Raw genomic sequence first — 12,836 nt, 5'->3', positions numbered from 1 at the left:
GACCTCTTAAGTACCTTTCAGCACTCCATCTATCATTTTATGATCCTTATTGAAAGAGGACCTAGACCTGGCCTTGCAGGCAGGAACATCTGGGTTCATGCCCCTACTCTGACCCATACTGACCATTTGACCCTGAGGAAATAATTTAATCTCTCAGTGCCCACAGGCAGCTCTCTAAGATGGTAAGGTACAGGGCAGGTGCCAGTCTGCACCCGTAGTAAGAGTTCTTCACCGGGAGCTCTCTGCCAGGGGTTCCATGACCTTGTTTATTTTTCTTAAATATATTTTGATAACTGTATTTTGACATAATTGATTCCCTTTAAAATCTTATCTTATGCATTTAAATAAAACATTATTCTGAGAAGGGGTCCATGGGCTTCACCAGACTGACAAAGGGGTCCAGGCCACAAAAATGTGGTTAATGACCCCTGTTCTATGCTGATGAAATTACAGATGTGGTTTAAAGTCATTATGAAACAACACTCTTCCCTGGTCTCTCCCCCGCAAAAAAGGGAGGTATGTTGTATTATCTGTTGTATCATCTGCAACATTCTTGACTCCTCCCAAAAGGAGAGAGGTATGCTATATTATTCCTACTCTGGGACCAAAAATGCTTGTTACAATTACTCTCAATTTGGCTTCCTTTTCATATTCTTGACTCCCTCTTTTTTAATAATTCTTCCTCATTTTCATTAACTGAAAATGCTTTGTCAGGATGCTGAGCATGCAACCTCTTTGCACCTTTCCTCCTGGGGAGTTGTGACAGAGCAGAAGACGGACATCAAGCCCACTGGCAGTGCATTAGAAGACTTGATTCTGCTTAGAGGAGCCTGGGAGTTTTTTTTTCTTTCTCTGATCCTTCAAATTCAGTGCTTGTGGGTGGGCCCTATCAATTTGGCACCCCAAAGAGAGAGCCTCCTGGGGTCCTTTTCCAGCTCAGGTTCCACTGTCCCTGGATACTTTACCCAGGGCTCCCCACCTTCCCCTGTCACTATCACATCTCTCTCCCAGCATATGTGGCTCCATTTTCATTTGACAAAAAGGAAGATAAGACTAAGCAGCAGCATCTCCAAGAGATTGGAAGTAAATTAAAGAAATTGAGACCATGGGTCGAGTCCTCTTTGGGGTCTAGGAACTGATGGGGATTCATTGCCAAGCAAGTCAGCTGCAAACGTTGCCTCTGCCTGCCATTGCGCTGTGGGGTAAGGGACATTGCAATTAAAAGGCTCAGGATGACTGAACCAGAGGAGTATCTGCTACCATGGGGAATTGACCTATGGGAGAATCAGAGCCTAGGGTGCTTGCCTATGGTATGAGCAGAAAGTCTGCAGGAGCTATTGTTTGCTTTGAAGCCAGCCTTTAATGTGGGCAGACAGAGCAATGATACCTCCTTTCCCTGTTAACAGCATCTTGCATCAGGTTCAATGGTCTTTTTATACCCCCTTAAGAGTTTACATTCAGAGCCAGTGAGCTCCCTTCTGGCTCCATGAGAACAGGCATCTGCTGCTTCCATAAAGCCCCCTCTTGTGGCCTTTCCCTCCTTCAAAGAGGTGACAATTAATAAGTCCTGGAGGTCTAACAGGCGAGGAAGAGCTAGGGCCATGCAGGGAGCCTGAGCTGGGGTCGGGGCCCTGCCCAAGAGGAGCAGATAGGGGCGGAATCCCCAAGGCCACAATCTGCTAGTTCTCAAATTGATTAGCAGGGTCTGTTTGTGTTGGGGATGTTTGCAGAGCTTGGCAGGGAGGGGAGCTGGGCTGCATGCACATCTTGGAGGGTTGGTGAGAGTTGGGAAACAAGCAGGGAAAGCTGTCCGGCCGGGCAGACGGGGCTGCCCCCAGCTGCTGCAGGGCCCGGCGTGGGGGTGGGGGTGGGGTGGGGTGGGGGTGGGGGTGGAGGTAGGGGTGGGGGTGGAGGGAGGGGGTGGCGATGCTCACCCTGGCCATGGGGCTGGAGCGCTTTGCAGAGCCTGTTGGCAGGCACCCCTTGCAATGCTGCCTTTGGTACTGGGCGCCTGAGGACGGTGCTCCAGTGAGGACGCAGCTCTGCCCGGGGGACCAGCGGAGATGACTCTCTGACCCAAGGCTACTCGGCAGGGGCGCTGCACCTCGGCTCGGCCATGGGACTGTGCTGCTGCAAAGACTGGAAGGGACACCTGCGGGAATCCAAAGGTAACTTCGCTTTCCCCCCCCACGTGGCTCTGCGCTGCTTGGGACCTCGGGCTGCTTGGACTGTCCAGAGCCCGGCTCGGAGCGCAGAGCTCCCCTGCCTCCCTTTCCCCTTGGCTGCTTCCAGGAAAGTCTTTGTGCTGCTTCATTCTCCGCATCGCCGTTCTGGGCTTCCTCTGGGCAGCTGTTTGAACTGTCTCAACTTTGGAGCGCGCTCTGTGGGGACTGAAAGTCCTCAAGGACTGACTGGGCTCTCCCTCCCCCTACCCTTCCCTCTTATCCTAGAGAGATGTGTCAGAAGGACCGGTTTGCGGTCTAGACTCGGCACCTGGCACTGGGGAGCCTTGGGCGAAGTCGGGGAAAAGGAGAGAGCTTTATTTATATCCTTATTACTCAAAATCTCGGACCCAGAAGCCCAGCCTTAGTCACCTCGAAACACACAAACATATTTCTTTCAAGTTATCTGCTTCCTTTTCACTCAGATCCCAGGACCTAGAACCCCAACCTTCCTCGCCTCTCCACACACCCCTATCTCAAGTTAGCCAAGTCAATACAATTTGAAAAAAAAAAAGGAGGTGGGGGAGTGGCCTGGAGCCCTTGGTTTGCTGATCCCACTCAATGGAGGCTTCATTCACTTTAAAATGCTTTGTTTTTGGCTTGATCTGCAAGGGAAGAGAGAGGGTCATTTATTTTCCTCTCCCCATCTTGTCACAAAATTGGAATTAGGGATCATGACTCAGAGGTTTCCAAAGTCGTCTTTGAACCAATGAGGGGAGCTCCAAATGAAATGCAGCAAAGTTGGATGCTGACCAAAGACAGTGGAATATGCTTATGATATTGCATTTTATGATTTCCTGTCTATACTCCTTGGCTTTGAATAGTCTGTCCTCGTACAGACATATGGCGAGTCCTGCTTAACCCTTGTTCAGCAGGACTTCTGGAGTTTTTTAGAAAATGATGCATTCCCCCCATGTCCTCTTCAAAAAACAAAGAATGAACAACAATAGCAAATCTGGGGTCAGAAGTGGTTTTTAATATAAATTGATGTAGTGCCCCTCTTCTGTCAAAATTTATTAAAAATTATCCACTTAGTCCAAAGTTAAGAGTGGATGGAACCCAGGGGTGACTCAAAGCTACTCGAAGGAACCCTGGGTTCAATTCATACTGGTGTCGTTGCAGGAAGGGTGGTGGCCTATCTGAACCTTTTAATTAACAGATAAAGGAAACTTCCAGTGTGGGGATTCTATTTATAGATGCAGACTCCCTCCATGTTTGCAAATCAGTGATTCTTCCATAAATTAATTGTGTTTTTAGAGAGTTGCTTGGAGGCACTGATAGGTTAAGCAGCTTGCTCATATCCACAAAGCTGGTATGTGTTGGAGGAGGACTTGAACCCAGATCTCTCTGATTTCAGGGTCATCTCTCCATTCACCATATTATTCTCATGGGATACTAATCAGAAAGCCTTCCTTTTGCCAACCATCAGAATTGGTTTTCAGAGGCACCTGTGGATTTGTATTAAACCATCTGTATTTTCCCTGGTAATCACAAGAATTTCCCAAGAATTTCCCCAAGTGAGTTGTTGGAATTACATTTTCCAATTCATTTGCCTTCTGTGATTGGTAGAAGCTTCCAAAACCATCATTCAGATCCCATCCATTGGCACACTTGTTTTTTTGTGAACTCAGGTGGGGAAAGTACCCTGAGCAATAGATCAGTAGCCTAACATTAAGGGAGGCAAACCATCAAGGTGACTGTCAGGGATGTGGCAGATCCCATCTTCCCATTTTTAACCATCTCAAGTTCATCTGTGTGAGCTAGAGTCCTGCTCAGAAGTTATAGGTAGGTAGGCCCATGAGAAATTTCACTAGAAGGAAGTCAGACTTTTTTTTTAAGTATTTTGAGATTTGAAAAAGATAGGCAATCCCCTTCCCCCCAAGATAGCAGCTGCCTTTATCACCCTTGCATTTCTATCTGGCTGAATGGTTTAGCTTGAAGTTTTCTATGGGAATCATCCCGAAGCAGGCCACCCCGTATTTTGCATGCTGCAAAAAAATGACAAGACTGAATCTACAATCAAATTGACAGGGCGACAGAAAGATATTTTAGTGGCTGTAACCTTAACAGGGCTTAACCCCCCTCTACCTTTGAAATACAAGCCCGATACTTCATCCAGTAGTCTTCTGTTCTTTCATTAACTAAGGGAAACACGGTGGGGAGCCCCTGGTATTGTTTCTTTGAAAACCCTCTCGAGGGGGTGGGGTGAGGGAGTATGCCGGCTTAATCACCCTTAACATCACATGCAAAATACCACTTGAGTAGGTGCCCCATTGGGGAGAAATTGATAGTCAGGATGTAGGATAAGGAGTCCTCAATTAATCTTAAAGAAGCAAAAGGCTCAGTAAGTGGAGCTGGGTTTGCATGTGAGTGTTGTAGGCCCCTAAGCTTGACAAATGCACTTGCTTTGAACTCTTTAGATCTTGCCTTTTGGGTCTAATTGTTTCCTTGTGCATGTTTCCAGATGTTTCCATTATTCCTAGAACTATGACAGTGAGGTAAAAACTGAATGAAGGAGAACACGAAAATGCCAGGCACCATTGATTGACCAGGATGTTCAGATCATAACACCTTCTGCATGTCCTAGGTGGGGTAATAGACTCATGTTTAGGAAAACCTAGGTTCAGATAGTGCTTTAGATACTCAGTAGCTGTGTGACCCTGGGCAGATCCCTTGACCTCTATCCCTGTCTGTTATCTTCACCTGGAAAATGAGGGCATTGGACCTGAAGCCCTCTAAGGCCTCTGCCTGCTCGAAATCTATGATCCCATGAACCAACCTATGATCTCATTTTTAGACTTTGAACAATACCAACCATCTCAGGAGTGAATGAAAAAATTATCCTTGGGAATAAAGAAAAGTAGCTGTCACAAAGCCCATGGACTTTATTCATTAGGAAAGGCGTGTACCAACAACCCTTAGGTAGCTGTCTGTTAGCTCTGTACATATAATTAAAATTATAAGATCATTAGGCCAGAGCTAGAAAGGACCTCTGGGGACATTTAATCCATCTTCATTGTGTTGTTGTCGTTCAGTTGTGTCATTTGGAGTTTTCTTGGCAAAGATCTTGGAGTGGTTCACCATTTCCTTCCCCAGCTCATTTTACAAATGAGGAAACTGAGGCAAACAGGGTTCAGTGACTTGCCCAGGGTCATACAGCTATTGGAGTGTTTTAGCCATTTCGTTCTCTAGTTCATTTTACAAATGAGGAAACTGAGGCAAACAGGATTAAGTGACTTACCCAAGGTCACACGGCTAGTAAATGTCCGAGGTCAGATTTGAACTCACATCTTCCTGACTACAGACCCTACCCTCTGTCCACTGCCCAGTCTAGCTGCCCATGACCCCTCATTTTACAGATAAAGAAACTGAGGACTAGAAAAGTAAAGTAACTCAAGAGGTTTCACTCTCTGGTTCCCCCTGACAATCACTGGTTCTCCCCCAAGCTACATCAGCTGGTATATCTTACATGGTTATGGTTGAAGAAGAGGGAGAGGGAGAGTGGGCAGGAGGAATTGAGTTATTCTTATGGCAAGATTGTTAGAGAAGTAATGGTTTCCTTATAGGTATGAGATAGGAGCATCAGCAGCTATGAAAACAGGGCATTACAGGTTCTGGCCCACTTTGTCCTCCACTCACTCACCCCATCAACAAGCATTTCTCCAGCACCGACTTTAGGCTGCTAGGTGGGATGGTAGATAGAGCCCTGAACTTGGAATCAGGAAGACTTGATTTCGAATTCTGCTTTGTTTTCAGTCTCCCTATCTGTAAAGGGGGACTGATAGCATCTATCTCACAGGATAGCAATGAGGGTCAATTGAGATGGCGAATATCAAGCACTTTGTGTGCCTTCCAGTGCTATACATAAATGCTAGCTAGTCTGTTATTATACACTTGGAGCTGCGAAAAATAAAAATGAAACAGTCCCTGCCCTCAAGGAGCTTTTGTTCTCTCAGAGGAGATTTGTACAGATACAGAATAAATATAATAATGCTAACAGCATTTATAGAGCAGTGCAAAATTCTTGACATAGCTTATTTGTAGCGAGCTATTATCATCCTGTTTTTACAGATGAGGAAACTGAGGCTGAGAGGTTAAATGACTTTTTCGGGGTCATAAAGCTAGTAAATATCTGAGACAAGATTCAAATTCAGGTTATTCTGACTCCAGGTGCAGTGAGGTGAGCTCTCCACTGTTCTATCTAGCTGCCGTAAGCTAATTTGGAGAGGAAGAAGAGTTAACGGTTGTGAGGGGAAGGGGGGCTGGAAAGGCTTCAGGTACAAAGTGGTCCTCCAGCTCTGAGTCTTAAAGGAAATAAGGGCTTCTATGAGTTGGAGGCCACTCTATGGCTCAGTGATTAGAGCACTGGACATAGAGTAAGGGGACCTTGAATTCAAATTCAGCCTCAGACACTTACTAGCAGCATGACCCTGGGCAGGTCACTTACCCTGTGTCTGCTCAATTTCTTCAACCCTTAAAGAAAGATGATAATAGCTCCCACCTCCCAGGGCTGTTGTAAGAATCAAATGAAATAATATTTCTAAAATACTTAGCTTAATACTTGGCTCCTACTATATGATTAATAAGTGCTTTCTTTCTTTCTTTTCTTCCTTTTTTTTCCTTCCTTTCTTCAGGGCAAGGTGAACACCAGTGCAAAAGTGCAGAGATGGCTGGGGTGCCATGTTTGAGGAATAGTAGGTAGCCAGTTGGGCTACACTGTAGAGTTAGGGAAAAGCCTTAACTTACAATGAAGCTGGAACACTAGCTTACCGCCATGTTGGGAAAGGCTTTAAAAGCCAATTTTGAGAGTTTATATTTTATCTTCAATGCAGTAGGGGGCCAAATGGAGTGATGCTTCATGGGTACCAGTACGATATTCAAACCTTCTCTCTGTTGTCCCTCCCTCTAGCTTTGGGACTGGCCCACTTTCTCTTCCATTCACTCACTCACTCAGGTGCTGTCCAAAGATCACTTCATTGGTTCGTGGAGGATGTATTGGAGGAGGGAGAGCACTGGAGGTGGGTAATCCAACTGGAAGACTGGGACTTTATTTCCTGGATTCTCTTCTATAAGATCTGACATGGAATCTTTGCTCATTCATTCATTCACTCATTCATTCAATAAGGACTTATGAATGTGTCTCCTATATTCAAGGGGCTGCCCTAGACAGGAGGGATAAAGACAAAAAATGCAACAAGCCCTGCCCTCAAACACCTTAAGTTCCATTTTGGCAATAGGCTATGACTTCTTTCTGCTCCTGTGCAGAAGAAACGCACATGAGTGAAAATAGTTATAATGGACAATTCTACAGTCTTTGAGTGCATACAAAATGCTTTCCACCCATTCTCTTCCATAGTAATCTTGTGAGATTAGTAGGGAAAGTGCTATACTCTCCATTTTATAAATTAAGAAAATGAGGCACAAAGTTTAATGTCTTGCCCATGATCATGCAAGAGCTTAAAATGATAGAAGGAAGCAAGGAAGCAATCAAATGCCTTCTGTGTTCCAGGCACTAAGCTAAGCACTTCACAAATATTTCATCTGAGACTAACCACAGCCCTGAGATCCCAGCAGGTGCTATTATTAGCCCTATTTTACAGTTGAGGAAACTGAGGCAAACATGGGTTAAGTGACTTGGCGGGTCTAGATCCAGTTTATAAGTGATGGAAGCCAGAGGCTGTCCAGTTTTCCTGACTCTAGGCCCAGTACTCTCTCCACTGTGTCTCCTGGCTGGCTGCCTCTGAGGAGGCAGAGGAAAAATACTCTTAAAGAAATTAAAACCTTTTTATTCCCGACTCCTTGATTATACAATGAGACAGCAGAACCTGCACTCCTTGGGGAAGAGAATGGAGATGCTCCCGTGGGTTGAAGGCAAGGGAGGAAGTCGTAGAGAGGCTAAGCAGAAAGTGAGTGTGGGAGAAGAGCCTACTACTATTACTAACAGTGGTGTTTATAGAAATCTTCAATGGCACCTCATCCTCGATCATTCTTGTAATAACCAAAGAGATTGAATCTGAATTCAGTAAACAGTTGGGAACAACCGCTGACCAATAAAACAAACAGACTCAGTCCGATGGATTTTGGAAATAATGTCTGAATTTTTTTTAATGAAATTTTTATGAAGCTTAGACTCAGATATTCTTATGGGCAGCCAGACCTAAGCCGAGCCATCAGGGCTTTGTCCAAGGGCACTGGAATCAATGTTATTTGTTTGTTTGTTTTTTCTTTTTGTGGGGAGGCAGAGTGCTAATAGCATTTGCATTACTTAACAGCATTAGAAAAACTGAACTGAACACGTATACTTAACAAGAATCATTAATTAAAGTGGGAAGCTAGGAGATGGTGCAGCTTCCAGCCCTAGGCAGGGGCTCCTCAACTGAGATCTCCTGTTCCATCCACCAGAAGAGGTCTTCCCAGGAATAACCAGCGTCTTTGTCTGTCCTCCACAAGGGTTATGCCCCTATCTCTGTCTCTGTCTCTCTCTCACACACATACATATGCATGCACACCAAATGTGTCTTACCTGATTGATTAGAAGATATACTTAATGTTGCTTGCCCAGGTATGTTTTGTATTGTTTATTCTTGGTGTAAAAGTTGCCTGCAACAACTCTGTCACTGGATGAAAATGACCATATATAACAGAATGGAATATATCCCATTTGAGTGGTCCAAATAAAGCGCTGTATTCTCCAACATCTGGCACAGATGATGCCAGGTAACATATATATTAGGTGATAGGCAACATTTTTAGTGGTTTGTTTTTAGGAGGAAAAAAATAAGCTTATAACAGGAATTGAGTGTTTTTCTCTTATAATGGTAAAGAATTTTTTTAGCAGGCCATATACAATTAGAAAGGTCTTCTTGCTCTTTGGACACACCATGGATGCTTTTCAACAGGGGGAGGGTCTTAAAAATAACCTGTCTCTTCTTCTTTCTAAGGCCATACTGCTCTCTAGGGAGCTGTGGTAAGCCTGAGGCCCCTATGAGATCTTCAGTCATCAAAAACAGATGTAAGCATTTTCTCACTAGACTGGACTTAATGAGGTCAGGAAAGTGGACTAATATGTTTTAGAAAGACTTGTAGCAAGTAAACACAGAGTCATAAAATGTTAGGCCTGTGAAGGTTGAAATACAAAGATTTTTAGACTTAACCCTCAATTCATCAGAAAGTCCCACTAACTGGAACATCCCTCCTCCACCCCCACCCCCATTCTGTACCATTTCTGACTAGTCAAACTTTTACTGTATAATAGCCGTGTAGAAACTGACATACCATGCGAGCTTGGAAAATACCCAGGCTCATTAGTGAATAGTACTATGAAGCTTAAAAATAGCATTTCCCACTTATATTTTCTTTGTCCTAAAAATTCCAGAGAGGTTCACTATACAGAAAATAGACCAATGGGGTTCAGGGGAAAACCATCACCCCTACCAGGGACCCAGAAGCCATGACCCCCTTTTGAGAGCTACACAACCTCAGTTTCTATTCTCCACTTTTCCCACGCTTCCTTACTTCCTGTTCTCAGCTGAGTAGAGTAGGAAGGGGTATTTCCAGTGATGCTTCTGGGTGAAGGGCAGCGATCTCATATAGTCTAAATAGGGAGTTTGTTTGCATAAAATAATTGCCTTTGTGGCCCTGAATCCCTCTAACGATAACCATCATAATAATATCTTGTATATAGGAGTTCATTGGATCATAGATTTCTTCCTGGAAGACCATTTAGTTGGGGGCTTCTTGACCTTTCTTATGTGTTATGAACTCTTTTGGCAGCAATCTTGGGACAGTATTTTTCAAAATGAAAAATAAAATACATAGAATTAGAAAGGAAACCAATTAAATTGAAATGCAATTATGAAAATATTTTTAAAAACAAGTTTATGGGACCCGGGTTAAGAACCCATTATAATCCAAGCCTTCATTTTATATATCAGAAAAAAAGGCTTAATGGGGGTAAGTGACCAGCCAAAGGTGACACACCTATTAAGTATTAAGGATGGAATCAAGCTTTCTGACTCTCTCTAGCTGTTTATCCACTAGGCACGTATTACAGCATTTGCTCTTCACACCAATGCTGTGAGACAGTACCACTTTCCAGATGGGGAGAGAGAGGCTAATTACTTGTCTGAGGCCATTCTAGGACAGAGGGCACATAGTGTCATGAGAAGACGGTCAAAGCCAGGCAACATAGTCCTGCCTTCTTCTTAAAGGACTTTTCTTGTAATTCTGTAATTCACTTTTAGACTATTCTTGTGTGCAATTCTATTAAATTCCACAAGCATTTGTTAAGTGCCTACTATGTGGAAGTCAGTCAATAAACATTTATTAAGTGCATACTCTGTGCCAGCATTGTGCTGAACAGTAGAAATACAGAGACAAAAATCAAACCGTCTCTGCCCTCAAGGAGAGTACAGTCTACAGGGGAGGGAAAACAAATATAAAATTAGTAAATACAAAGTGCCTCAAATTTCAAGAAGGGGAGTGGAGAAGCACCCCAACTATTCTGATATTCAAAACAAGTTTTCAAAAATCCAGGTGAGTCAAAATTTCTATTTAATTGATTCAAGGATGTACTTCTCTCTGCTTTGACTATAATAAACAGTTAAAGGGCTATTCATCTCAGCACAGGCTGACAGTGTTGGGGCAGAGTTCTTTGGGTTTTCATAAACCAAGCTGTCATCAGCTTCACCATGTTGGTGCGTTAGCTGGGGACAGAGTTTATTATTCTGTCCTAAGAAAAGTCAGGGGTGGGGACTGGGTCCCGGGGCAAATAGCTACTCATTCCTTCTGGTTAACAGAAGACAGTCTTCCTAGCTACTCCCCTGGCTGTCTCTAGGCAGTTCTGGCACTAGGTGTTTTCGTAATTGGAGCAAATACCATAAGTATGTGGTATAAGTGCTATCAGTAAAGGGGAGGTAGGAAACAACTTATGAGGATAATCCTTGGGACATCCATAGATGGCCAGCAACACAGGGTGAGGAAGGTGAATGGGAATAGGAAAACCTCTCCCCACTTCAGTAACTGGTATTGTTTTTAACAGTTCTTGCCATTTGCTATGCTATGGAGTTTCTATACTGCAGAAGGACTGGAGTGCCGGAGGAAAAATCCTACTCTCCTTGGCCTACTTATGACTGTGCCTCTGAGCTCCCTTTCAGGCTTGTGACTGATCTGAGATTTCTTCTAGGCACTGAGAGAGGTTATAAATCCATGTTGGGCCAAAGCATAGAACCAATACCTCTGCCTCTGGTTTGGGCAGTGGCACATTTATTCCATAAATGATTTAAATAGCAGCCTGATGTGATGGAGAGTGCCTGGATTCGAAGTCAGAAGGCACAGGCTCAAACTTCAGCCCCCCTACCCCCCTCAATTCCTCTGAGCCCCCATCTATTCACATCTATAAAATAGGGACAATGTTTGCATTAACTTTTCCAAAGGTTCCTTTGAGGAAAGTGCTTTGTAAATGTGAGTTGTTAAGAATATGTGAGATTCCGGAATGCTAATCCTTACATGATTAATTACAAGGGGGCTTTGTATTAATTATAAGTGTTTATAGTAATTAGAAATTTTTATATTAATTACAAGTGGGCCATTTTTCAATAATCTCAACTCCCTAGTTACTAAGTATTCCAATATCTCGAGTTGGCTGGGTAATACTACTAATGATGGCTGATAATTAAATAGTGCTTTTCAGTTTTCAAAAATGCTTTACACACATGAATTCATTTTAACCTCATAAACAAACCTGGGAGGTAGATGCTACAGGTTTATTTTACAGATAAAACCTGAGGTTTAGAGATTTAGTTGCTAACTTGCTAACAAAGCTAGTACTATGTCAGAGACAGGGCTGAGTGGAAGTTTCTAGAAGGCCAGAGCCAGTCTTCCCATCAAGGTACTCCCTTATCCTGATAATTTACGTAAAGTTTCCATTGGTCTGGGCACAGTTTGAAGGTCTAGTTCAGGAGCAGAGAACCTGTAGCGTTGAGGCCACATGTGGCTCTCTAGGGCCTCAAGAGCAGCCTTTTGACTGAATCCAAACTTCATTTGCTCTGTGAAGTCTGGATTCAATCAAAGGGTCACACTTGAGGACGTGGAAGGCCACATGGGTCCTCAGGGCCACATGGTTCCCCACCCCTGGCTCTAGTCTTAAGCATGATTTTAATGTTTGTTTGTAGTGAGCTTGGCCTTGATTTTCTTTGCTGACTGGTTTGAGCAATACCTCATTCTAGTTAGAAAACTGCCTTTTTCTAAAAAACAAAATATTTCAGCATCCACCTGTCACTGGATCAATCAGGAGAGTAAGGAGAAACCCAGAGAGAAGTATGGAATCTCAGAGCAGAAAGTAACTTTGGGGGCATAAACGGGTGAGTCGCTGGGTGCTAACCAAGGAAGAAAAGCATGAGACACGCAGCATGGAACAATGGGACGAAAGCCGGATTGAGCATCAGGGTGCCTGGGCTCAGCTCCCAGCTCTTCTGCTCACTGTAACCTGTGTGATTTTGGCTCAGTCCTTCCTTCCTCCTTGTCCTCATCTTTAAAATAAGAGGGCTGGACTGGATGCCTTCCTGGGTCTTTTCCAGCTCCAGCATCACTGTCTCTCTGATTTCTCCTACCTCT

The 12,836-nt window shown here is 43.9% G+C and overlaps 1 protein-coding gene across 2 annotated transcripts in view; it reads left to right on the top strand.

The window, feature by feature from the left end:
• The first annotated feature begins 1,945 nt into the window (after positions 1-1,945).
• The window catches only part of ARHGAP22 (Rho GTPase activating protein 22), a 209,014-nt gene continuing 198,123 nt past the window's right edge, over positions 1,946-12,836 (top strand). For both annotated transcript variants that reach the window (XM_036736347.1, XM_036736346.1), the window contains exon 1: positions 1,946-2,168. In XM_036736347.1, coding sequence (XP_036592242.1) covers positions 2,117-2,168 — 52 coding nt within the window. In that variant the 5' untranslated portion in view covers positions 1,946-2,116. The remainder of the gene's footprint in view (positions 2,169-12,836) is intronic.

The sequence above is a fragment of the Trichosurus vulpecula genome, chromosome 8 (assembly GCF_011100635.1).
Source record: "Trichosurus vulpecula isolate mTriVul1 chromosome 8, mTriVul1.pri, whole genome shotgun sequence".
Lineage (NCBI taxonomy): Eukaryota > Metazoa > Chordata > Mammalia > Diprotodontia > Phalangeridae > Trichosurus > Trichosurus vulpecula.
Note: the sequence above shows the minus strand (reverse complement) of the source record. Positions and strands in the feature narration are given on the sequence as shown.